The sequence below is a fragment of the Macaca mulatta genome, chromosome 9 (assembly GCF_049350105.2).
Source record: "Macaca mulatta isolate MMU2019108-1 chromosome 9, T2T-MMU8v2.0, whole genome shotgun sequence".
Taxonomy (NCBI): domain Eukaryota; kingdom Metazoa; phylum Chordata; class Mammalia; order Primates; family Cercopithecidae; genus Macaca; species Macaca mulatta.
This window is the reverse complement of record NC_133414.1, coordinates 144,455,630-144,480,951: the sequence shown is the minus strand read 5'-3', so window position 1 is coordinate 144,480,951 and position 25,322 is coordinate 144,455,630. Positions and strand designations below refer to the sequence as shown.

Sequence of the window (25,322 nt, the reverse complement as noted above, 5' to 3'; positions counted from 1 at the left end):
TCTGGCTGCATTTGCACAGAACAGCAGAGCTGGCCTCTCCCCTCCTGCCCTAAATTCTGGTACTTGCTTGTCTTCCTCATTCATGCCTGTGGCATTTTTTTTTTCAAGAATAGGGGACTTAGGTCTGCATTAAAAACCTGTTCAGGCAGACATCCTTTATCCTCTTTCTCCTCAGTGACTTTCTTCATGGTATCTGTATCCAGGAACTTGTCTGCCGCCCCTTGGCCGACAGAAGCTGCTTCTCCGTTATCTTGGTATTTTTCCAGCCAAGCCTCTTTCTAAAGTTGTCAAACCATCCTTTGCTGGGATTAGATCCTCCAGCTTCAGCTCCTTCCCCTTCCTTTTGTTTGAGGAGTCTATAGGTATACCTTTCTCATAGTGTATCAGTAAGGGTTCTCTAGAAGGACACAATACGATATATACATACACGAAAGGGAGTTTATTAAGGAGAACTGATGCAGAGGATCACAGGGTGAAGTCCCACAACAGGCTGTCTGCAAACGGAGGGGCAAGGAAGCCAGTAGTAGCTCAGTCTGAGTCCCCAAACCTCTGAAGGAGGGAAGCCAACACTGCAGCCTTCAGTCTGTGGCCGAAGGCCGAGAGCTCCTGGCAAAACGCCAGTGTAGGTCCAAGACTCCAGAAGCCAAAGAACTTGGCATCCAATGTTCAAGGGCAGGAGGCATCCAGCACGGGAGAAGGATGAAGGCCAGAAGACTTAGCCAGTCAGCTTCAGCCACCTTCTTCTGCCTGCTTTTTCCAGCCATGCTGGCAGCCGATCGGATGGTGTCCACCCACACTGCGGTGAGTCTTCTCCTAGTCCAGTAACTCAAATGTTAATCCCTTCTGGAAACACCTAGAAACAATACTTTGCATTCTTCAATCGAATCAAGTTGACACTTAATATGAACCATCACACACAGCAACCCTGCACCCACATAAAAGCTGCATTCCCAATACAAGATAAAAAGGTATTTCACAGAAAGTGTTAAGGCTTTTCTGCCTGCTCACAAATTTCCTTTTTTTACTACAGTCCTTACGCTGGATTCATTTATCTTGAATTGGTAGGCAACCGCAGCTGTAAACCTCAATCTTAGGAACATATCAAGAAACTCAATTTTTTCTTGAAATGTCGTGACTTTTCTCTGCTTCTCAGGAGCTCTTTGGCGTGACTGGTGGTGCTCCATGGGCCCCGAAGTGCTCTTCAAGGTTTATAGTATTGCGCTAAACACGAGAAATACACAAGAACATCCAGATGGCACCTTTTCTTCAAGTTGGGGTCTCACTCTGTTGGCCAGGCTGGAGTGCAGTGGTGCAATCACAGACTACCACAGCCTCGACCTCCTGGGCTCAAGGGATCCTCCTGCCTCAGCCTCCTGAGTAGCTGGGACTGCAGGTGTGTGCCACTATGTTCAGTTAAAACAGAGCACTTTTTTTTTTTTTTTTTTTTTTGAGGCGGAGTCTTCACTCTGTCGCCCAGGCTGGAGTGCAGTGGCACCATCTCGGCTCACTGCAAGCTCCGCCTCCCGGGTTTGCGCCATTCTCCTGCCTCAGCCTCCCGAGTAGCTGGGACTACAGGTGCCTGCCACCGCGCCCGGCTAATTTTTTGTATTTTAGTAGAGACGGGGTTTCACCGTGTTAGCCAGGATGGTCTCGATCTCCTGACCTCGTGATCCGCCCGCCTCGGCCTCCCAAAGTGCAGGGATTACAGGCGTGAGCCACCGCGCCCGGCCAACAGAGCACTTTTTATTGTGATACACAATGTACTGAAGACATGAACTGCCCATGCACAGATTAGCACCACATGGTGTTTTAAGTAGATCCTTGAAATGCTTACGCTTACTGCAATAGCAACAGGAGGTGGCTTTGTAATTATTCCAGCAGCACACTGTGGACTGCAGTTAATTTAATGCAGTTATAATTTAATGCTGTATTTTTTTTTTTTTTTGAGACAGAGTTTTGCTCTTGTTGCCCAGGCTGGAGTGCAGTGGCGTGATCTCGGCTCACCGCAACCTCTGCCTCCCCGGTTCAAGCGATTCTCCTGCCTCAGCCTCCCCAGTAGCTGGAATTACAGGCATGTGTCACCACGCCCAACTAATTTTGTATTTTTAGTAATCTGCCTGCCTCAGCCTCCCAAAGTGTTGGGATTACAGGCGTGAGCCACTGCCCCCGGCCAATGCTGCATCCTTATGGCGACATTTCTCTCTACTGTGAATGGTCCATGTATGGTCTGTATATTTTATGCATTCGTGACATACCTAGCTTTTTCTTTTCTTTTTTTTTTTTTAGATATTTCTAGGCTATGTGGTTCATCTGCAAATTTTTTCAAATTGTTGCAAATTTCCAAAAATTTTTCCAATATATTTATTTTTTAAAATCCACTTATAAGTGGACCCTTATAATTCAAACTCTTGTTCAAGGGTCAACTTATACGATGCTTTGCACTCACTGAAAACTTATGAGACAAATGTAACATGTTACAGAAAAAAGAAGAAAAGAGATATAAAGGGAATGAAAAGATGGAGAATTTCAACAGAGAATCGGCATTCACAAAAAATTACCGGACACCTGAGACCTGAAAAATACAACATCTGAAATTTAAAACTGATTGAAAGAAAACACTTATTTTAAAAAATCATTATAATGATGATGTAAAAGGATCTAGTGGAAAAGGTGGACGGCATCTGCGAGCAGATGTGGACTTACGGCAGAGACGAGAATGAGAACACGGAGGTGACAGGAAACGCTGGAGAGGAGCAGGATGGGTTCCGAGACCACGCATTCCCTGAGAACACGGAGTAAGAGGAAATGCCGGAGATGAGAAGGATGGCATCCGAGACCACGCATTCCCCGAGAACACGGAGGTGACAGGAAATGCCGGAGATGAGAAGGATGGTATCCGAGACCACGCATTCCCCGAGAACACGGAGGTGACAGGAAATGCTGGAGATGAGAAGGATGGCATCCGAAACCACGCATTCCCCGAGAACGTGGAGGTGACAGGAAATGCCGGAGATGAGAAGGATGGGTTCCGAGACCATGCATTCCCCGAGAACACGGAGGTGACAGGAAATGCCGGAGATGAGAAGGATGGCATCCGAGACCACGCATTCCCCGAGAACACGGAGTAAGAGGAAATGCTGGAGTGAAACCTTGCCCTATGGCAAAGGACTGGGATCATAGCGGACACGCTCTCTGATCAACAACCAGGTGAGCAACTCGAAAGCTGAGCCCCAAGCCCAGTTAAACCTTCAAAGGAGAGCAGCTCAACCCATGGCTGACTCCAGCCTCACAAGAGACCCTGACCAGCAATGCCGGCTAAGCTGCCCCGACTCCTGCCCTCAGGCCTGAGAAATGAGAAATGGCAAAGGTCTGCTGCTCCAGCTGCTGGGCTGCAACAGGTCACTGACACCTCTTCTAGCTTCTTGAATGGAAAGCTTAGATGATCAATTTCACACCCTTCTTCTTCTCTAATACGTGGGTTGGGTGGTGATGCATTTCTCTCTAAGCACCAGTTCCTACTTTCTGAGCGTTTAGCTCGGAAAGTAGGAAGTGCGGGGCGCAGAGACCCATGAGACAGAAAACAAACAGCAAATCCAGTGAAGCCAAAACCCAGGGCTTTTGGAAAAGAGGAACAAAATTGATAAATCCATAGCAAGAATGATGAAGAACACCGGGTCAAGAATAAAAGAGGGGACCTTATTATGGATCCTCAAGATACTGAAAATAAGAGGAACTTTATGCTAATACATCGCACAACTTGGATGAAATGAGGAAACTCACTGAAAACCATATTTACCAAAATTAACAGAAAAAGAAACAAAGTCTGAATAGTCTCACCTCTGTTAAAGAAATCAAACCAAAGATGTTTTCAAGATCCAATTGGCCGGGCGCGGTGGCTCACGCCTGTAATCCCAGCACTTTGGGAGGCCGAGGCGGGCGGATCACAAGGTCAGGAGTTCAAGACCAGGCTGGCCAATATAGTGAAACCCCGTCTCTACTAAAAAATACAAAAATTAGCTGAGGCCTGTAGTCCCAGCTACTCAGGAGGCTGAGGCAGGAGAATGGCTTGAACCCGGGAGGCAGAGGTTGTAGTGAGCCGAGATCGGGCCACTGCACTCCAGCCTGGGAGACAGAGTGAGACTCCGTCTCAAAAAAAAAAAAAAAAAAAAAGATCCAATCAAACACTCATCACAAGAGACTAAGTCACACAGAATCTACACAGCCTGCGCAGACAGAGGGTGAAATAGGGCTGTCTACGACGCGGAGGTCTGTGGACCCTGCCGTGTCCCTGGGGTGGAGTCCGCTGTCCCACGTGCAGGCTGAGTGGCAGCAACCAGGAGGGGGTCAAGGCTGAAAGGAGGGCCCTGTAGCCGGGCAGGGGGCAGGGGAAAGAGGGCCCCATAGCTGGGCAGGGAGCAGGGGAAAGGAGGGCCTCCAGGGGAAAGGAGGACCCCATAGCTGGGCAGGGAGCAGGGTAACCACTCCCCCTGAAGCCCCTTTTGGCTCTCACCCCTCCCTCCTAGCCAAAGGTGGTGCTGCAGGGACTTGTGGCTTGGCGGGAATCAGATGACCTGGTCTCCTATCTCACACTCAAATACCTAAGTGAATGAAAGCTGTGAGTACTGTTGTAACAAGGGCTCCAGGGCAGGAGAGAGGCAGGCGCCTGAGCATGAGCATTCTGTCACGTGGCTTGGCAGGAACCTGCGGAAAGAAGTGAAAGCGAGACCACGTGCTCACAGTGTCCTTTCTGTTAATACGGCTGAAATCTTCCACAGCCTCAGGAGAGGAACACGGACTTGTCTAGGGAAAACAACAGGCTGCCGAGAAATCAGCCCTAAGGGTAACACTGAACCTGGCGCTCTTCCGGCCACCACACAGGAGGCGACGCCTGGAAAGAAGAAGCGCGGCTCCTGTCTGAAGACGCCTCTGTTAGTCCAGCCACCTGGTGTCACTTGTATCTGCGAACATTTCCTGATTCTTCGTATTTTGTGTTAAAAAATGTATTTTGTGGCTGTGCCGCTGGTGGGCCAAGTGACAGGTTTCCAGTGAGGGCCGCCCATCGACGGTCTTTGTTCAAGGCTAATCCCAATTTTAGCTTCAATACTTCATCCTGCAGCTCTTTGGCCTTGTGGGAGACAAGGAGGGGGAGACGTTAGAAAGGCTGGCAGGACTTAGGGCGTCCATATGTCTCTGGCTCAGATTCCACGTGGGGCCCAGGCCGTGTGGGAGTGAGCAGAGCCAGCCCCACTCCCCTGGGGCCCCTGCAAGCCACATCATGGCATGGTCTCCCCTGCAATGAGGCCCGGCAGCCTACTTCCAGCCAGCTCCCAGGCCTTCCACCTCATGAGGACACCACCCTCGGCAGGCACACACGTGGCCACTCATCCTGGTGTCCCCACAGCCCCACCCAGGTGTCCTGTGCAGACGCAGGTCAATGGATGAACAGAGACTCGGCATCATCCTGTGGGCAAAGGGAAGGCTGGTGCCACACCCTGGGCAGTGTGTTGGAAAGCATCACCACAGCCATGACCACACCTGAAAGCCATAACTGCCCTGGGAAGCAGTTGGGGCCACAATTGCCATCTCCGCCCCACAGACACAGAAGCCATGGATCAGGGGTTCCTACAGAAGGAACTTGCCGAGCCTGAAACCAGAGGCAGGCTTTCTGTTCCAAACCCCATGGTCCATGGCCAATCCCCTGGGCAGAATAAGGTGAGGCTGAGAAAGGCACTGCAGGGGGGCCTCAGGTGGAGAAACTGAGGAGGGGCTCTTCCTGTTCCTGCCCCTCCAGCCCTCTGCAGAATCCCAACCTCCCCACTCCAAGCACAGGAGCCCTGGGCTACCCGGCTTTCCTCTCCCTCCCCAGCTTGCCTCACTGGGGGCACAGGTTGGACACGATCTCCAGTGCAGGTCCCGGGAGACCCCTGCAGCCTCCCCCCCAATACAGACAAATCACAACAGGTCCCTGGAGAGCACTGCACCCCGCCCCCCATACAGCCATAATGACAGCAGGTCCCCAGAGACCCCTGCAGCTTCCCCCCACCCCATACAGCCATAATCACAGCAGGTCCCCAGAGACCCCTGCAGCCTCCCCCCACCCCATACAGCCATAATCACAGCAGGTCCCCAGAGACCCCTGCAGCTTCCCCCCACCCCATACAGCCATAATGACAGCAGGTCCCCGGAGACCCCTGCAGCTTCCCCCCCATACAGCCATAATCACAGCAGGTCCCCAGAGACCCCTGCAGCCTCCCCCTCCATATCACAATTGTGGCCTAGAGCAGCACTCACGGCTTCTGGCTCTGTGACTTGGTCAATATTACTTGTCACTGACCCAGTAAATAGTCATTGATAACTTTTTTCACTTCCCATAGAAACCTGTATTCCCTGTAGGATTCATAACTGCCCCCTTTAAAAATGTTTACTTTGTTTTCTATATCTGTCATTATATCCTCTCAAACTGTAAAACCTCTCTCAACATCCTCCTCCACTGGCCAAGTCCTCAGACTGACCTGGTCTCCCTGGGGAGACCCCGACAGGCTCCTCTCACAGCAGCGGGTGGCCGGGGGCTGCTGGGTCAGCTCTCTTTCCTCCAGAACTCTTACCTTCCTCTCTCAGCATCCACTCCCTTGTTTTCATAGAACAAATTCTACAGTGGCTTCTGGAGAAAGACTCTCTAGATGGGAAGCAGCATTTTGAGTCCCTGCATGTCTGAAAACGTCTTATTGTGTGCTGGCCCCTGACCTTGCACTCGTAGGACCGAATCCCAGTGCCTGCTGAGGGCAGTGCCATCACCGAGACCAGCTCCCTCCCAGTGCCTGGTTCTGTGTGGGCCTCTCTCCCCGCCCTCCCTGGAATCTCGGGGGGTCCGTCCTGCTCTGGTTCGGGATGCTGAGCCATGGTGCCGGCACGTGTGGGCCCTTCTGGCAGGAAGTACGCTGGTTCCTTCGGGAAGAGCCCTCCTGCGCCCTCTCCCTCCGTCTGCTCTCGTCTCTCCTGCTGGAACCTGCCGGATGCTTTGCTCTGCTTGGGTCGTCCTCTAACTTCCTTTCCTCTTGTCTCATCTCTGTTTCCCATCTCCCCTTCCTGGGGAATTTATGCATCTCCTAATTTAATTTTTAAAAATTTTTGCCACATTTTAAACTTTGCTTTGGGAGTTCTGGGTGATCTGAGTGTTCACTTTCTAAAACAGCCGCTGGGTTTCATGGCAGCAGCCTTGTCTGTTCCCGTGGGGGGATTTTAATTCTGGCTTGTCATGTTTAAGTGTCCCCTAATGTCCGCATCTGTCTGAAGCTCACTCCCAGCCAGCTAGCTTTGGCCTCTCCCTCACCTTGGGGCTTCCCTCAGTAGTTGAGCAACCACTCATGACTGAGGCCCTGGAGCGAGGCTGAGATTGGGGTGTTGGTGGAGAGCTGCTGGCTGCTCAGTGCAGGCCGGGGCTGTCTGGGGGACACCCAGGTGGCTTCTGTCTTGGTTGGTTGATATCTCAGACAGCACCACGGAGCTGGCTGGCCCTCCTGGTCGGTTGTGCACCTGATCTTCTGCAGGGCTCTTTAGGTCATACGTGGCCGCTGTTACCACCACGGTGCCTGGTTGGTCAGCTTCTCTAGAGGCAGCCCTGTCTCCTGCTGGGTAGGCTGGAGGAGTCAGTGGGCTGGGCGGAGTAGGGAAGCAGGCCCAGGGCCCTATCGTGACCTGTACAGACTCCACTTCATTTTTCTTTTTTTTTTTTTTGGAAACAGAGTTTCGCTCTTGTTGCCCAGGCTGGAGTGCAATGGTGCCATCTCAGCTCACTGCAACCTCTGCCTCCCAGGTTCAAGTGATTCTCCTGCCTTTGCCTCCCGAGTAGCTGGGATTACAGGCGGCGCCAACGTGCCCAACTAATTGTTTGTATCTTTAGTAGAGACGGGGTTTCACCATGTTGGACAGGCTGGTCTCGAACTCCTGACGTCAGGTGATCCACCCACCTCAGCCTGCTAAAGTGCTGGGACTGCAGGCCTGCGCCACCGCGCCCCAGCCTCCGCTTCCAATCCCTCTGTGGTTGGTTTTGTCTTCCTGTGCTCTGGGGCTGCACCACCTTGCATCTTTACTGGCATTTTGTTCGGCAGGCCCTTCACGTTGCACCACTAGGGGGCTTCCTTCGTGCAAAATCGCCCGGGCCTCCGTGTGTGAGGACAGGGCTTGCCTGCCAGCCCCCAGACGACAGCAACTGAGACCAGGTGGAGTAGTGTGTCTGAGAGGACAGCACCCGCACCAGAGACAGACTACTGCACACTGGCTCTGCAGCCCTGGCCCACGGCCTCCACCTGCACCCGCACCAGAGACAGACTACTGCACACTGGCTCTGCAGCCCTGGCCCACGGCCTCCACCTGCACCCGCACCAGAGACAGACTACTGCACACTGGCTCTGCAGCCCTGGCCCACGGCCTCCACCTGCACCCGCACCAGAGACAGACTACTGCACACTGGCTCTGCAGCCCTGGCCCACGGCCTCCACCTGCACCCGCACCAGAGACAGACTACTGCACACTGGCTCTGCAGCCCTGGCCCACGGCCTCCACCTGCACCCGCACCAGAGACAGACTACTGCACACTGGCTCTGCAGCCCTGGCCCACGGCCTCCACCTGCACCCGCACCAGAGACAGACTACTGCACACTGGCTCTGCAGCCCTGGCCCACGGCCTCCACCTGCACCCGCACCAGGGACAGACTACTGCACACTGGCTCTGCAGCCCTGGCCCATGACCTCCATCTGAGGGCTGAGGTGGCTGCCCCTGCTCTGGCCATCATGTTTGCATTCCAGCCAGGAAGGGAGAGGACAAAGCTCAGGAAGTCCACACTCATCTGCTCACATCCTGCCGGCCGGAATAGAGCTACAGGCCCACGTCTGGCTGCAAGGGAGGTAGAGAAACGTGGCCATTTGTGGGGCAGCCTGTGCCCAGCTGAGACGTGAGGCTCTATTATTACAGGAAAGACCATGGGGAAGGGGGAGCCTCCTGACAAGAGGGCAGGCTCCTCTCCGTTTTCTCGTCCTGAGGAGCGAAGGTCGTTTTTGCTCCCTCTCCTGTCATTCTGGTGGCTTCTGGGCAGAGTGGAGACAAGTCTATGTGCAGAATGGGCCGTGTTGACCTGCAAGGGCCACGTCTGTTGGCTGGTTTGTTTTCAGCATCTCTTTTTCATCCCTCTGGGCTTTCTTCTCTCTCTCCCCGACCCGTCCATCCTGGCCCTCTAATCAAACGCAAGCTCCTGGCTCATGGGCTGGACTCCAGCCCCACCTACTTCCCCCATTTGGCATCCCCTTCTCCCACAGGCCAGGCTCCAGGGCGCACGGGGTGGTGAGGGGTGCTCCCGACGCACGCCATGTCACCGAGGACTCCTCACTAGCGCTACGCCATGCACGGCACTGCACAGAGGCCTTGAAGGAAACACGAGGGGCCGGGGAAGAAGCCAGCAGAACGAGACTCTCTGCTTCTAGAGGCGTAGTGTGAACTTAGATGGTTGTCTGCCTGGAACATGCCAACTGTCTCAGGCACGTGCGTGCCCGCCTCTATACAGGCTGGCGGGCTGCACAGCCACGGAGCCAGGACTGGTCTCTAATGCTGCTGCAGGGTTTGCTCAGGCCCTGCCTGGGGGCCCCAGCTCTAAGGAAAGTCACACTCTTACAGCAAAGCCCGAGGCTTCACCTGCAGGGAGGGCCAGCATGATCCTCTCGCCAGGATTATACAAATAGGTTCCCTACTGAGTCTAAAGAACACAGCACTTTCTTTTTTGCTAGTGGGCCTGTGTAGACAGCAGAAAAAGGGAGGGTCATTTGAAATGGACTGAGCCTACAGGAGATCCAGGTGCTCAGAAGGCAAATTTCAGAAAAAACTATAATTAAGATTGTTTCCTAAAAATGAGGCCATCAGGTGGCACAGACGCCTGCCACACTGTTCTGGACTGTCTCAGAGGGTCCCTTCTCCCTTGCCCTGCCCACCCACCTGGTACTCTGTGAGAGGCAGTGGGACAGAGGAGAAGGATGGCTGGAGCTTATGGACAGCCAACACCACCTGTCTCAACACAGTTCACCTCCAGGGCTAGGATCAGCTGCTTCCCAACTCATTCTTGGGAGTTTTAAAACCCCTTCCTCTGGTTCTCCCAGCCAGGACTGAAACGAAGGGAACCGCCCCATGGGCATCCCCAGGGCTCAAGCGCTGCAGGAGCCTGTCATGGAAAGTTAGCGGGTGTTCATGTCCCTGTCTCCTGGGCAGGGTGACACAGCACATCCCTCCCTGCATCTTGGCAGTAACTTGGAGTTGGCACATGACAGGAGCCGGTGCTGGTGACCTGAACCCTTCATCAAGAACTTCACGTGAATTTTTTTAATCACAGAAAAACACGAGACAAGTATTAAAGCACAACGTGAATTTGTGGCAATTCATGTCCCCAAGAAGACAGTGCAGCATTTGGACCTTGGCTTTGCATTCAGACATACCCAGGTTGGATGGAAGGCTCCACCATTCACAGTGTCACCGTGGGGCCAGTTACGGCACTTCTGTGAGTCTTATTTTCTGACCTGTGAAATGGGTGGCAGTGCCTTCCTCCTAAGGTGGCATGAAAGTCAATGAAGAGACAGGCGTGGCCTGGGGTAGGCATTTGAGATCAACTGCCACAGTGTCCTTCTGGCTCATTCTCTTTTGCCTCACGGCCCCCTTCCTCTGCGTGTAACCAGGGCAGGGGAGCACAGGAGAACCGTGGGGGACACAAGAGCCAGCTCTCAGGTTTCAGATTTCCAAGCAGACTTTTAAAAACCAGGACTTGATTTTTTTAGAGCAGCCTTCATCCCACACCGGAGTGGTACACCTGATGCACGCACATGGACATAGTTTCCACCACCCAGAGTCCACAGTCGACACGCGGGCTCACGTGTGGGGTGGCACAGTCTGTGGGGCTTAGACAGACGCATCACCACGTGGATCCAACAATACAGCATCACGGAGAGTAGTTTTACTGCCCTAAAACCCTTTGTGTTCTGCTGATTCACCCCTCAGTATCCTACTACCCCCACCTGGTCACCACGATCCCTTCACCATCTCCATCTGCGTACGGCCTTTTCATGCTGGCGTGTCGGCTCCCCTGTGTCTTCTCATTGCTGGTGGCTCGTTTCCCTCCAGTGCTAAGCAATGTTCCGCTGTCTGGATGTTCCAGTTTATCCAGTCACCTGCGGAAGGACATCTTGCGTGCCTCCAAGTTTTGGCAATTATGAAAAAAGCTGCTATCTCTATGTGCAGGTTTTGGTGTAGATGTAAGTTTTCATTTCCTTTGGGTAAACACCAAGGAGTGTGATTACTGGATTGTAAGATGAGAGTGTGATTTATTTTGTAAGAAACTGTCGAACTGTCTTCCAAAGTGGATGTACCATTTTATATTCCCAGCAATTAATGAGCATTCCTGTTGCTCCACATCCTCACCAGCATTTGGTGGTGAGTGTTTTGGATTTTTTGTGTGGTGAATCTCCTTGTCTTAACTTGCATTTCTGATGACACACAATGTGAAGCTTCTTTTCACATGCTGATCTGCCATCCATGCATCTTCTTTGATGAGGTGTCTCTGCAGATTCTTGGCCCATTTTTTAATTGGCTTGTTTGCTCCTTTTTGTTGAGTTTTTCAGAGTTCTCGGTATATTTTAGATAACAGTCCTCTATCGGGTGTATCTTTTCCAAATATTGTCTCCCAGTCTGTGGCCTGTCTTATCCTCTTGGCAGTGTCTTACATAGAACAGAAGTTTTTGATTTTAATGAAACCCGGCGTATCAATTATTTCTGTCACGGATCTTGCTTTGGTGTTGTATTTAAACATCATCACCATACCCAAGGTCACTTAGGTTTTCTCCTATGTTATCTTGTAAAAGTTGTACAGTAACACATTTTACGTTTAGGTCTATGATCCATTTTGAATTAATTTTTGTGAAGGGTGTGAGGTCTATGTCTAGATTCTTTTTTGTTTTTGGCAGTTGTTCCAGTACCATCTGTTGAAGACTATGCTTTCTCCACTGAGTTGCTTTTGTTCCTCTGTCAAATCAGTTAACTATATTTGTGTGGGTCTATTTTGGGGCTCTCTATTCTATTTGTCTATTCTTTGGACAATATCACACTGCTATTGTAGCTCTAGAGTCTTCAAGTTGGAGGGTGTCAGTCCTCTGACTTGCTTTTCCATCAGTACTGTGTTGGATATTCTACGTCTCATCCTCTCCATCTATGCTTTAGAAACAGTTTGTCAATATCCACAAAACAATTTGCTGAGATGATGATTGGGAATGCATATGAAACCTAAAGTTGGGAAGAACTGACTACCAACAATACTGAGTCTTCCTGTCCATGAACATGGACTATCTGTCCATTTATTTAGTTATTTATTTCATTAATGTTTTGTACTTTTCCTCATATAGATTTTGTATACATTTTGTTAGATTTTTTTACTTAGTACCTTTTTTTGGTGCTAATTTAAATGTTACATTTTTAATCTTAAATTCCACTTGTTAATTGCTGGTTCATAGGAAGGTGACTGACTTATGTATATTAACCTTGTATCCTGTAACCTTTTCTATAATCACTTATTAGTTCCAGGAAATTTTTGTCAATTCTTTGGGATTTCCTCCATATATAATCATGTCATCTGAGAACAAAGACAGTTTTATTTCTTGTTTCCCAGTCTGTATACCTTGTCCTTTTTTTTTTTTTTTTTTTTTTGAGATGGAGTCTCACTCTGTCGCCCAGGCTGGAGTGCAGTGGCCGGATCTCAGCTCACTGCAAGCTCTGCTTCCCGGGTTTATGCCATTCTCCTGCCTCAGCCTCTTGAGTAGCTGGGACTACAGGCGCCCGCCACCTTGCTCGGCTAGTTTTTTGTATTTTTTAGTAGAGACGGGGTTTCACCGTGTTAGCCAGGATGGTCTCGATCTCCTGACCTCGTGATCCACCCGTCTCGGCCTCCCAAAGTGCTGAGATTACAGGCTTAGCCACCGCACCCGGCCTTGTCTTCTTGAACTAGCTAAGAATTCCAGCATGAGACTGAAAAGCAGTAGTGAGAGGGAATACATTTGCCTTGCTCCTGATCTTAGTGGAAAAGTTTCTAGTTTCTCGCCATTAATAATGATGTTAGCTGTGGGTCTTTTCTGGATGTTCTTTAACAAGAACAAGGAAGTTCCCAGCTTATCCTAGTTTGCTGAGAGTTTTCATCATGATAGGTGTTATATTTTGTCAGATGCTTTTTCTGCATCTATTGATAAAACCACCTGATTTTTCTTGTTTAGCTTACTGATGTGATGAATTGCATTAACTGATTTTTGAATGTTGAACTAGGGTGTGTGATTGCTTTTATATATTGCTGGATTTGATTTCTGAATGTTGATAATTTTTGCATCTATGTTCATGAGCGATACTGGTCTATAGTTTTCCTTTCTTGTAATATCTTTGTATGGTTTTGGTATTAGAGTAATGCTGGCCTCAGAGAATGAGTTAAAATGTTTTCTCTCTGTTTCTATCTTCTGGAAGAGATTATACAGAATTGGTATAGTTTCTTCCTTAAACCTTAAATGTCTGATAGAATTCACCAGTGAACCCATCTGGGCCTGTGATTTCTGTTTTGGAAGGTAATTAATTATTGATTAAATTCCTGTAAATGATACAAGCATATTCAAATTGTTTATTTCTTCTGTAAGTTTTGGCAGACGTTGTCTTTCAAGGGATTCATCTATTTCACTAAATGTAACAAATCTGTGGCTAGAGTTGTTCATAATACCAAATCGACTTTTGTGTCCATAACGTGAAGTGATGGGTTGAGACACAGATGTTCTGAAGCCCTAAGAGGCAAGGTTTGGGTGTCCAAGGACAAGGTCATACTCATAAACGACAGATTCAGAGAGAATAAGAGTTTATCTAAAGGCAGATACGAACTCCCTGAGCTGAGAGGAAGAGTCTCAGAAGAGGGGTCCGGGTCAGGCTGGGTGGGGTCTCCACGAAGTGGCTCCACATCCTGCCCTCACACCTCGTTTCTCCCATCTCCGGCTCTAGGAGAGAGGGCAACAGTGGAAATGATGGGAATGGAGCCTGCAGATGGGGTGTGGGGACAGGAAGGCCAGGGCTGCTTCCTCCCCTGTGACAGTGCTGCTTGCTCTGGGGGCAGCCCGGATGCAGCCCGCACCAGCCTGACCTGTGTTCGGGCATGGTACACTGACCTGAAAGACGCCACCAGCCAGGGGCCTTGGGTAGCCCGAGAAGACAGGCCAGTGTTCTTATGGCTGTAAGAAGGGTGGGGACACGGGTATCCAGGTTCACTGCCAGGGAGGGCAGCTGTGTCCTTCTATAGCTGGCTGGGCTGGCCATGCAGCAATTCGGGCAGCAAAGCACTTTCCTTCATTCCTGTGTGTCTCCTATGGCCCAGGACACTTCAAGTACCAGGAAGTGGGCCTCAGCGTATGCTGAGTCAATAAACACCATTGACAGTGGCTGAGAGGATGTTAACATTCTAAACATACAGGAGACACTTCTGTGAGCAGTTCTGGTCAGCAGGCTCCTGGTCAGGAGGCCTTGGATCCCCATGAATATTGGCCTCCCGACATAGACACTGAGCGTGTCAGCCATGGTCCAGGTGGCCTCAGCCAGGCCCCTCTCTGCAGTGGCACCCCTCATGGCCCAGCCCTGGGCCCAGAGCCTGGTTCAGCTGGGTGCAAAGCCTCCAGCAAGGACCCCACAGACATGTGCAGAGGACGGGTTCCTGGTCCCTGTCAGCAGGCCGCCACTCCTGTCATCAGATGCCCAGTGCTGAGATGCCAAGGTCCGTCTGCCATGTGGCCTGGCACATTTGAGGGCTCAGCCTCTCAGCTGAAATGTTTTCCTTCTCACGTAACCAACTGTAATTCTGGGAATTTTCATACCCTGATAAGACACATTCCACACAGTCCCATGGTTTTAGAGAGCGCATGCTCTGAAGAGGCACAATGAGTTCCCTTCATTTTTAACAAAACAATGTTTTAGGCTGGGCGCAGTGGCCCAGCACTTTGGGAGGCCAAGGCAGGTGGATCACTTGAGGCCAGGAGTATGAGACAAGGCTGGCCACCATAGCAAAGCCCCATCTCTATTAAAAATACAAAAATTAGCCTGGTGTGGTGGCATACATACACTTGTAATCCCAGCTACTCAGGAGGCTGAGGCAGGAGAATCTCTTGAACCTGGGAGGCAGAGGCTGCAGTGAGCTGAGATTGTGCCACCGAACTCCAGCCTGGGTGACAGAACAAGACTCCATCTCAAAAAAATAAAAAACAAAACAAAACAAAACAAAAAAACCCACAATTTTTAAACAGAACCAAGAAATCCTTACAATTTCCAGATCCTCGGCAGCCTTCCTCATCTCCTCCAGCGGGGCTGGGCCATGGAATCTTCGCTCATGCATTTGGTGGATGTGCTGTTTTATCTTCTCTTCTAAATCTCCCTCCTGGAGGGTACTGAGAAACAAAGGGCAATGAGGGAAATGACTTGACACATTTACTTTCATCCTAGCAACTCCCACCATAACCAGGGAGAAAGCGTGTTCCTTTCTTCCCAGACCAAACAGCGGTCCTGAGGCTCCCGCACAGCAGGGCCAGTTACTGTGGAGCTACCCTGGGCCTCCCTGGCACCCACTCTCCTCCAGACTCACGCCTGGGGCCTGGGCTGCCTCTCCCATCCCTTCTTCAGTAGTTCAGAAGCTGCCAGAACACACACTATTCTTATTTAAAAACCTCACATTGATTTAAGATATGACACATTTAGGATACTGCACACTGCGTCACATGAAGGGAAAAGCAGGTTTTTGTTCCCACATGGAATACACGGTTTTCCTAAATCCTTAAATAGATGAACAGAAAAGTGTATTCAGTTATGATTTTAAACATGTTTTCTCTGTTACTATTGGGGCTCAGGGGCTTGGGGTTCCTTTAATTTTAAAGACAATGACTCAGGGTGGTAGAAAGAGCCAGGGATCTGCTGCAGGTGAGCTGTGGGGTGGCGAGGTCCACTCCAGTCTGCATGAGTGTGGGGCCCCAGGGTGTGGGCATGGATGTAAGTGTGGGCGTGGAGGTAGATGCAAGTGTGGGTGTGGTGTGGGTGTGGGTGCGGGTGCGGGTGCACGTACTGCTGTGAATACAATGGCACACACTCTCACTGGGCCTCCTTGAAGACCCTCTCCCAGCAGCAGGGTTTGTGCTGGTTTTGCTTTGTTTTTCAGAATAACTATGGAAAAGACAGCATGACGCCCTCTGGAGTCCTACAGAACAGAGCCCCCAGGTCAGGGCACGCTCTGTGTCAGTGTGTCAGACTCCAGCTCTCACTGGGCCCCAGGGTGATGGGGGGTTAGCGGGCCACTGTGGTCTGCTGTGGGCTTTTTAAAGGCCAAAGATGGCAGGTAAACTCCTTGGAGGATATAAGAGAACATTCAAATGTTTGAGACGAAATGGTTTTAGTCTAAGCCATTTTCACAAGGCTGGGGAGTTAATCCAACCTAGTTGGCCGTGCAGATTTTCCCCAAATACTCTCAGTCTCCAAGAGGAACAAATTCTCTGTCACCCACATCTCATCCCACCTCGCCCTTCCTCCAGGTTTGTTACACCACAGCCGGGATCCAGGGTATGGTAAACTGAGTAGGGAGCCCCCTGGCAGACGGAGGCTGAGCAGCAGCAGGGCCAGGGGCCAGGCCCGGGGCCTTCCCTTCCAAGCTCAGGCCCCACAGTCTCTTCTGCTCTGGCCTCTGAGTCCACTGAGGCGCCTTCAGTGAGAGCCACAGCGAGCCTGGTGCAGGACAGAAGAGAGCGGCCAGGAAAGTATGGGGACACCGGAGAGCAGTGCTCATGCCCCAGGGTCTCCAGTGGTCTCCCTGAGGCCACCCTCAGCTTCCCAGCACGCCTGGGAGGTGTGAGGCAGGGGCCCAACTGAAGAGTCAGCATGAAATGCCTGGACAAGAAGGCGTGTCCACACTGAGGTTCCGTGTCAGCTTGGTCCTCACGCACGGCTCAGAGGATGTGCAGACAACTAGGGAGCCCAGTGATCATCCCCAAGACGCAGCCACTAACCCAGCTATAGAAGCTGTGACCGTGGAAAATGAAAGGAATGCTGCTGTGAGGTGAGAGGGGTGAACCCCGGACCCCCGAGCTGCTGTGAGGTGAGAGGGGTGAGCCCCTGGGAACTCTGAGCCGCTGCTGTCACCCTCCCAGCGAAGCCCCTCCCCTCCCCTCAAGGCCCAGACAGGGACCCACCCAGGGACCAGCCTCCAGCTTCTGTCCTTGCCTTGTGCCCTGACTCTGCTCTGTCCAGCAGTCGCTGCGGACTGTGTCCTGCCCCGTGAACTTGTCGAGCCACTCAGTGCTCCTCAGCCCCATTTGCTCCATCCATCCCTATTCCCCGCTGCCAAGCGCAAGTCTCTGAGCCCCTACCCTTCCCCTCACATTGGTTCCAGGTGAGCATCAGGCTTCCCAAATATCCCTCCCCGCTCTCCTGAACTCCAGGCCCCTATGTGGCCCACCAGCGATGCCTGATGGGGCTGTGGTTGCCTGCCTCTCCCGGGGACGACAACCTGCCCAGCAGCCTGGCCATCCCCTGGCCAGGGACTCAAAATCAAAATGTCTCAAGTGCTTCCCAACACAGCTTCTCGATTCTGGCTGTTTCCTCCACCGCATGGTGGCTACCTTGCCTGGGTCCCCTTCACCTGGGTCAACGCCTGGCCTCGCCACCTCACCCAACACCCCATGAGGGGAAGGGCTGAGCGGCCCTGAGGGTCAGGTCTAAGGAAGCTGGGGTGGGAAGGAGTAAGATCAGAACTCAGCATGAGAAGACCGAGGGAGGCAGAGGGGGTGCGGTGGGGAGGGCATGGCAGGGACTGCAGCGGGTGGGTCTCGGATTGCGTTTCCCCTTAGTGCCCACAGCAGCACCCACTACAGAGGGCTCGGCAGCACTCTGTATCCTGGTGACCTACAGGAACCATGGCTGGGCGACGGCAGTTCCCTGAGGGCAAGGACCCCATCTTCCAAGCTTACCTGGCTCTCCCTGGAGCCCACCACAGCCTGGAGCCCACCACAGCCTGGAGGTTCAGGGCTCCTCAGTACATGCTCATGAAATAAACAACAGCAGCACCTGCCCGTGGGTGGCTGGCTGAGCCCTGGAAGGACTGAGCCCCTGTCGCAGTTACCAACCTCATTTCTTGACTTGCTCGTGGCGATTTCTTTTTGCTTGGTTTCATTTTTCTAAGTGGATTCAGTAGCACTTTCCCGTTATCTATCAGATCTGTGGCAGAGGAAATCTTTGATGCCACCTAGGAAAACGCAACGAGATCATTTCTGGAATCCCAGTAAATGCTGTTTTCCCACAAAGCTAACCTGCCAGGTGTGTTAGACTCGCTCCTCGTCATGAAGAGGTGGGTCCGAGGTCGCCCCGGGTAATGGTGTCTGTAACGCGGTCATCCCCCCAGGTCTTGGCTAGCTCTCGTGCCCTGCTGGGATCTCGGTTTGGACATCTTTCTGGGGCCTCCCTGACAGCAAAGGCTGGGGTAGGAGGCAAAGATGCAGAGTGAGGGGAACCTGGGGTTGCTCAGAAGGCTGCCCTGCATGCCCTTTTGCCCCCCACGCCAGGTTTGCTGCAGTGGCTGGCTTCCTACAGGCGTCCTGAGATGGCCCCTCTCCACAGGGGCCCCAGATCTGTTTCTCCAGCTTCAGTGCCAGAGCCTGGGAAGCCTGGGGGGACCCGACACTCGCTGTGATGTGCACCCTAGGCAGGAGGTCAGGACCCCAAGGGCGGTGTGACCAATGCTGCTCGCTGCTGCCTCCAGTGGACACACCTGAGAGCCATGCTGACCCCTCCGGACCTCAGGGAGCTTTGGGCCTGTGTGGGTGCCTGCAGTGTGCAGTGTGCAGTGTGCACGTGTGTGTCTGTTGTGTTCCCTGGGACTGTCAGAAACCGTAGGATGACAAAAACAGGTAGGAGGGAACCCTGGCAACAGGGTGGGAGAGAAGAACTTCCAACCAGGGGCTACTGCAATGTGGAGACTTGTAGGATCCGTTTAGCATTTACCGAGATGATGTCTGGAACTCTTCTGCCGTTCTCTCCTCTAAATGAATTTCCAGGCCTGGGCCCTTGTCTGGCCATTAGCTTAACCCTAGTACATGCCTGACACTTAAAAAGTATTTGGCAACCAGAAAGGGTGGAAAGATGGGAGGCAGGGAGGACCAGGGACCACCCACCAACCTTTCCCTATCCCTCCCACCCCACCATAAAGCAAGGCACAGGCTGCAGACACAGCAGAGGAAACTCTTGGCTGACTGAGAGCTGGGACACTTTCAGGTGATCAGGATTCTCCCAAAGATTCTTCCAACAGAAAGAAAAGAACAAATGCTAAATCCTGGCCGGGCACAGTGGCTCACGCCTGTAATGCCAGCACTTTGGGAGGCTGGGGTGGGCGGACTGCTTGAGGTCAGGAGTTCAAAACCAGCCTGGCCAACATGGTGAAACCCCGCCTCTACTAAAAACACAAAATATTAGCCAGATGTGGTGGTGCACGCCTGTAGTCCTAGCTACTCAGGAGGTTGAGGCGGGAAAATCGCTTGAACCTGGGAGGCAGAGGTTGCAGTAAGCCAAGATTGCGCCACTGCACTCCAGCCTGTCTCAAAAATAAATAAATAAATAAAGGCTAAATTCAGTGGGTGTTTTTTTCTTTTAAAATCAGACATTTAATTTTATTTTAAAAGACATTAAAAGTATGTATTTGGAGGGAAGCCCACCCATCCGCACTTTACTCCCACTCTAAAGTATAGAGAAGGAAGACTTTTTCGAACATCCAGATCTCGAGTGAGCAAGCAAAGAAGCAAATATAAACATGAACACACAGGCGAAGTCTACGACAGGCTGCCGCTTTGGTGGCATGCAATGGGCTTTGCGCCAGGGTTTATCTGTTGAGTGTCAAACATGCAATTGATCTGAAGCCCAAAATATGGGCTGAGTCATGGCTGGTTTCAGACCGACATGAAGAGAAGTGCTTTTCACAAAGCAGGTGATGCCCCAGGCTTTACCCAGCCACAGGCTTTAGCTCTGCAGCCCTTTCTTCAGCTGCAGCCTCAAGGCTCCCACCCCATCGAATGTACTCGGGGTGTGACCTCACAGTGACGGATTGGCAAAAGCACATGCAGGGCAGGGGGGCACACCCCAGGACCAGGCTGCAAAGCCAGTGGCCATGATTCCCCAGGCCCACCCGGCCCAGCCCAGCCCGTGGGTGCCACTGGCCAATGGGATCCACCCAGCAGCGGCCGCCTGGGGCTGTGGCGCCCTCTTGTGTCCTCCTGCCCAGCTGCAGGGAGCCGGGAGGCCGGAGCTTGGGAGCTCGCGCTCCCCGGGCCGATGCATGGAACCACTTCCCTGTTACGGACATGGAAATCGGAGTTTTATTTATTTACGCTGGTCTCTCCAACAATATGAAATACACAGATACACATCTGTGTATATACATGCTTATATTATTGCTTTTATTTCTAAAACATGGACTTCTAAATGTGTTCAAAGAAGAACACGTTCTTAACTTGAAAAGATGCATTCCGAGCAGCTGGTGGCAGCAGCCTCCATGCCCTATCCAACGCTCCACCACCCCGGCTCCTTCCCACGCTGCTCCACCACCCCGGCTCCTTCCCACGGCTGCTCCACCACCCCGGCTCCTTCCCACGGCTGCTCCACCACCCCGGCTCCTTCCCACGCTGCTCCACCACCCCGGCTCCTTCCCACGCTGCTCCACCACCCCGGCTCCTTCCCACGCTCCACCACCCGGGCTCCTTCCCACGCTGCTCCATCCCCCGGCTCCCGCCCACGCTGCTCCACCCCGCCCCCGCTCCCTCCCACGCTGCTCCACACCCCCCCCCCCCCGCTCCCTGCCACACTGCTCCACCTCCCCGGCTCCCTCCCACGCTGCTCCACCCCCCCTCCCTCCCACGCTGCTCCACTCCCCCCTCCCTCCCACGCTGCTCCACTCCCCCCTCCCTCCCACGCTGCTCCACTCCCCCCTCCCTCCCACGCTGCTCCACCACCCCGGCTCCTTCCCATGCTGCGCCACCACCCCGGCTCCTTCCCACGTTGCTCCACCCCGGCTCCTTCCTGCCGACCACACAGGCGCCTGCACCTCACGTCCACCCTACGTTTTCCTCGCAGACTGAGCATCTTTTCATGTCTTTACGGTAGCTTGGATTTCCTCTTCTGTGGACTGCCTGCCATACTTTTTGCCCATTTCTTCTACTGGATTCTCAAATTTTTAAAATCAATTAGTAGCCATTCTTTGTATATTAGACACGAACGTTTAGGCACAAAGATTTTCCCTTGGACTCTGCCGACAGCACTCCGGGCCATACCAAGTATCTCACCAGTGCCTGGGGCAGCGCAGGCCCAGAGGGCGGCACAGGGCAGCAGCAGGCCTCTCCGTGCATTCAGCTGCCTCACCCAGGGCCTGGTGGGGGGTGCAGAACAGCAGCCAGCTACCACGGAGCTCTGCCTGCTGCCACGGCTGAGGGTCTGCTTCTGCACGAGGTGTGCGCTCCCGCGGGCAGAGCCTGTGCCTGGCCCTTCCCTGCTCAGAGCAGGCCATCGATACTCGCTGACTGAACTGCTCTATCTCATGATGGGTGAGTTTCTAGAAAACCTATTTTTTTCTTTTTTAAGAAACTGCATACACTCTCGCTGTGATGGGCTCACAGGACTCAGAAGCACACACTGTGGCAGCACTGACCCCTCTGAGTCCCCTCCCCGGAGCCACAGCCCCTCCGCAGCCATTGGTTTGCTGTACATTCTTCCAGAACAAAGTGAGTTTTTGTGCACTGTCCTGCAAATTGTGCTGTTTTCACTTACAACGATTCTTCAAGACACTTTCAGGCCGGTGGATATGGTCACTGACCACCCTTCTGTCGGCCACAGAGGGAGCTCATGGTCTGGACGTGACGATTTAGCCGTCTCCATCTGTTGGCATTTAAGTTTCCCATAGTTTTGCTATAATTCAGCTCTGAAAGCATTCTTAGTGATGTCTAATTGTGCAAGTATTTTTATTCCGGGAAGTGGCAAAATATGTATTTTTAAACTTTTCCACATATTGGGGAAATTAGGAAAAAGGTGACAGCAAAGATGATGACTGAATGTCCTGTGGGACCAGGGACCTGAGAAGGGTGAGGAGGTGCAGTCCTGGTTTATCCACCGCGTTGGACACCGTGAATTCCTAACTCTGAGCCTTGTTCTGAGGTTATGTAAGATGTCACCATCAGGGAAGCTGGGTGGGGGGAGATGGAAACACTATTTTTGCAACTTTCCTGTAAGTCAAAAACTAGTTCAACACAAAGTTAAAAAAAGGAAACAGTCCTGAACTGTCCCAGCAGTCCACGCCTGCAGGCCCACATGACCACGCGCTCTGCTGTGGGGTGAAGCCTTCGGGGGCCTCACCCCAGCTAAGGGGGCTGCAGAGGCAACCCCTGGCCTTTCAAAGTAACACACAGGGAGCATTTCTTAAAAGAAAGAACCAAAGAAACATCTGTGACCAAATTCAAAGGCACATTTGCCTAACTACGCTCACAGGACAGAGAAGCAAGCCAGGTGCATTCTGGAGGGAGGAGCCACCAGCTCCCACTACTCTGTGCCCATGGCCCATGCCTGCAGCTCTGTGCCCACTGCCCTGTGCCCACTGTCCTGTGCCCGGCTGGACTAAGACCCCATACAGTCTGGGGATATCCCATGTCCCATAGCTTAGGAGAGCTGGCAATCTTGGCTTCTAGGGAAACTGCCTGCCCCGAGGTCCAGAGACCAAGGGTGAGGAGCCCAGAGAGACCTCTGTAGGGCCCACCTCAACCTCAGCTGCTTTTTATCTTTTGAATCTTTTCCCCCATCTCCTCTTCCCCCTTCCCTCTGAGCTTCTAATTCCTCAGACAAGAGCCAAAAGTCAGTGAGCCGAGAGGCAAGCCCTCAAGGCTGGGGCAGGAAGCTGTCCCCTCCGGCTGGGCAGTGAGCAATGGTTCTGGATGCTGCACTCCAACCCAGCCCCACCAGCCAGCAGCCTGCACAAGCAGCTTCCTCCCCAGGTCTGGGCTCATCCTCCACAGACAGGGATGCGTGTGAGCACCCACCCACCCCCGGGATTGGACTAGTGTCCGGTCGCCGCCCACACCTGCCGTACCATGCTCCTCCGTGGAGGCAGGAGTTTGCTGAGCTCTTCCTTCCTCTTCCTCATCCTCTGGGCTCGCTCTCTCCACTCCTGCAGTGCCCTTTTCTCTCTGGAGAAGGGAAGGTTAATGTCATAAGTTACAGGCAGCTTTGAGCCAAGGCTACAGGATTTCTGTGTCATTTTACAGCTTGTGGTGCACCTGTCTCCAGGGAGCACAGGCTGGGGGTGTGCATGCCCTGGGTGGGAGTCTGAACCACAGCCTCTTCCTCCCAGCACGTCTGGGCAGAGCCGGGAATGCCGGGTTCTATCCCGAAGCTCTGTGTGTTGGTGCTGCCAGCACTGACTGACGCTGGGGGCCAGCCCCACCCAGTGACCGAGGAAAAGGCATCACGACCCCTTTCAGGTAAGGGCACCAGCTGGGACTGCCACCGCAAGCACTGCACGACCGGTGGGGGTGCCTGGCTGCAGGTACTTGTCGACATAAGGTCTGTCTGTGGAAGATCTGAATGCTTGTCTCTAGGTCTCTCCCTGCAGACACTTGAGTTTCACTTTTAAAAACAGGCATCTGGCCGAGGCGGGTGGATCACAAGGTCAGGAGATCGATACCATCCTGCCTAACACGGTGAAACCCCATCTCTACTAAAAATACAAAAAATTAGCCAGGTGTAGTAGCAGGCGCCTGTAGTCCCAGCTACTCGGGAGGCTGAGACAGGAGAATCACTGGAACCCGGGAGGCGGAGGTTGCAGTGAGCCAAGATTGCGCCACTGCACTCCAGCCTGGGTGACAGAGCAAGACTCTGTCTCAAAAAATAAAATAAAAATAAAAATAAAATAAAATAAAATAAGACAAAAACAGGCATCTTCAGGCCTCCCCAATCCTGAGCCAGAGTCACATGCTCCTTCCTCACAGCTCGTCGCCTAGGACTGTGAACATCCCAAGTAACGCCCACATCTGTGGCTGGGCTGGGCTCCTCGTGTGTGGCTGGGGTGGAATCAGGTCCCTAAGAGCCATCGCCCAGGCCCAGGGCTCCACCCCCGGAAGGCCACATCTCCAGCATGCAGGACTCCTGTGGTTGGTACCCCCTCTCCATCCTGCCCCCAGATCTGGCCTCCTCTTGTCTCTCCCATCATCATCCTGGATGCCTGGGCCCTAGCCTGGGTTTTCCCCGACACCTCCACCCGACCTCTGCTCTTCCTTCCTTGTGGTCACAGCAGCTCAGCCCTCCTAGGCTCCGCCCGGCCTATGGCCCACCTCTGACCACCTTCCTGCTGAGGGCTCCATCCTGAGTCGGTGCTGCCAGGAATCAGAGCCTGGCCGTGTCCTCCCCCGGTGCCACCTCAGGGCACAGGTGGTCTCACCAGCTGCCTCAGGTAAGGCCATGTCCTAACACCTGCCTGAGTGGGTCCCAGGCCCCAACCCCCAGCCCCAGCCAGGTTGGTGCCCCCCATGTCCCCACTCAGCACCGTGTGTGGCACTGGCCCCGCTGCGCTCCTGGACGAGGGCCCCCACTTAGTGTCACTGTCTTCTGGTCATACAAAGGCGTGACGCTGTTCACAGGGTTGATGTGAAGGGGCCGGCTCTGCTGGGTCTGGACCCTCCGAACAGGCCTGTGGAGCTGCTCACTAGGAGACTGCAGGACACTGGCTCTGGGCTCCAGGCAGGAAAATAAAGAAGAGAGGGTTCACTTGCTCTTTGTATCCAAGAACTTCTCTTCCATGAAGGTGTGGGATGAGCCTGATGTTTGGGGGTGAGAGTGCTCTTTCTGCCCACCGCAGTTGGTGGTGCCCCAAGAGCCTAAGGCAGGGGCTGTGCCTGCGGAAGGTCTCACCACAATCACCTCCATCACAGCCATGGCCAAGAGGGTGCGGGTGAGTGGGACTCCCACAGACAGCCTCCTGGCATGGCAAGTGATACCTGAGGAGTCAACAGGGCAGGTATCTGGACCGCCCACTTCAGAAAATGGTGCCCTGAAATTGGCAGAGCCGAACAGGAGTGGGACCCGCCTGCAGCAGGGAAGGGCGGTGCCTGCTGGGGCACACAGAGAGGGGAGGGCAGCTGGCATGCTCGACAGGCAGGGCCGATCCTGAGGGGCTCACCTCGCAGTGAGGGACGGGCCCGGCTCTGTAGAGCTACCCCGAGGGACA

The 25,322-nt window shown here is 52.9% G+C and overlaps 1 protein-coding gene across 13 annotated transcripts in view; it reads right to left on the bottom strand.

The window, feature by feature from the left end:
* Window positions 1–4,733: 4,733 nt before the first annotated feature.
* The window catches only part of LRRC27 (leucine rich repeat containing 27), a 50,300-nt gene continuing 29,711 nt past the window's right edge, over window positions 4,734–25,322 (bottom strand). For 7 of the 13 annotated variants that reach the window (XM_077947884.1, XM_015148478.3, XM_077947875.1 and 4 more), the window contains 4 exons: window positions 23,190–23,286; window positions 18,199–18,317; window positions 15,357–15,480; window positions 4,734–5,125 (listed from right to left, as the gene is read on the bottom strand). In XM_077947884.1, the coding sequence (XP_077804010.1) occupies window positions 4,949–5,125; window positions 15,357–15,480; window positions 18,199–18,317; window positions 23,190–23,286 (517 nt within the window). In that variant the 3' untranslated portion in view covers window positions 4,734–4,948. Of the gene's footprint in view, window positions 5,126–13,659; window positions 15,258–15,356; window positions 15,481–18,198; window positions 18,318–22,055; window positions 22,293–23,189; window positions 23,287–25,322 lie in introns of those variants that run through there. The other 6 variants (XM_077947877.1, XM_015148480.3, XM_015148484.3 and 3 more) reach the window with 3 other exon arrangements.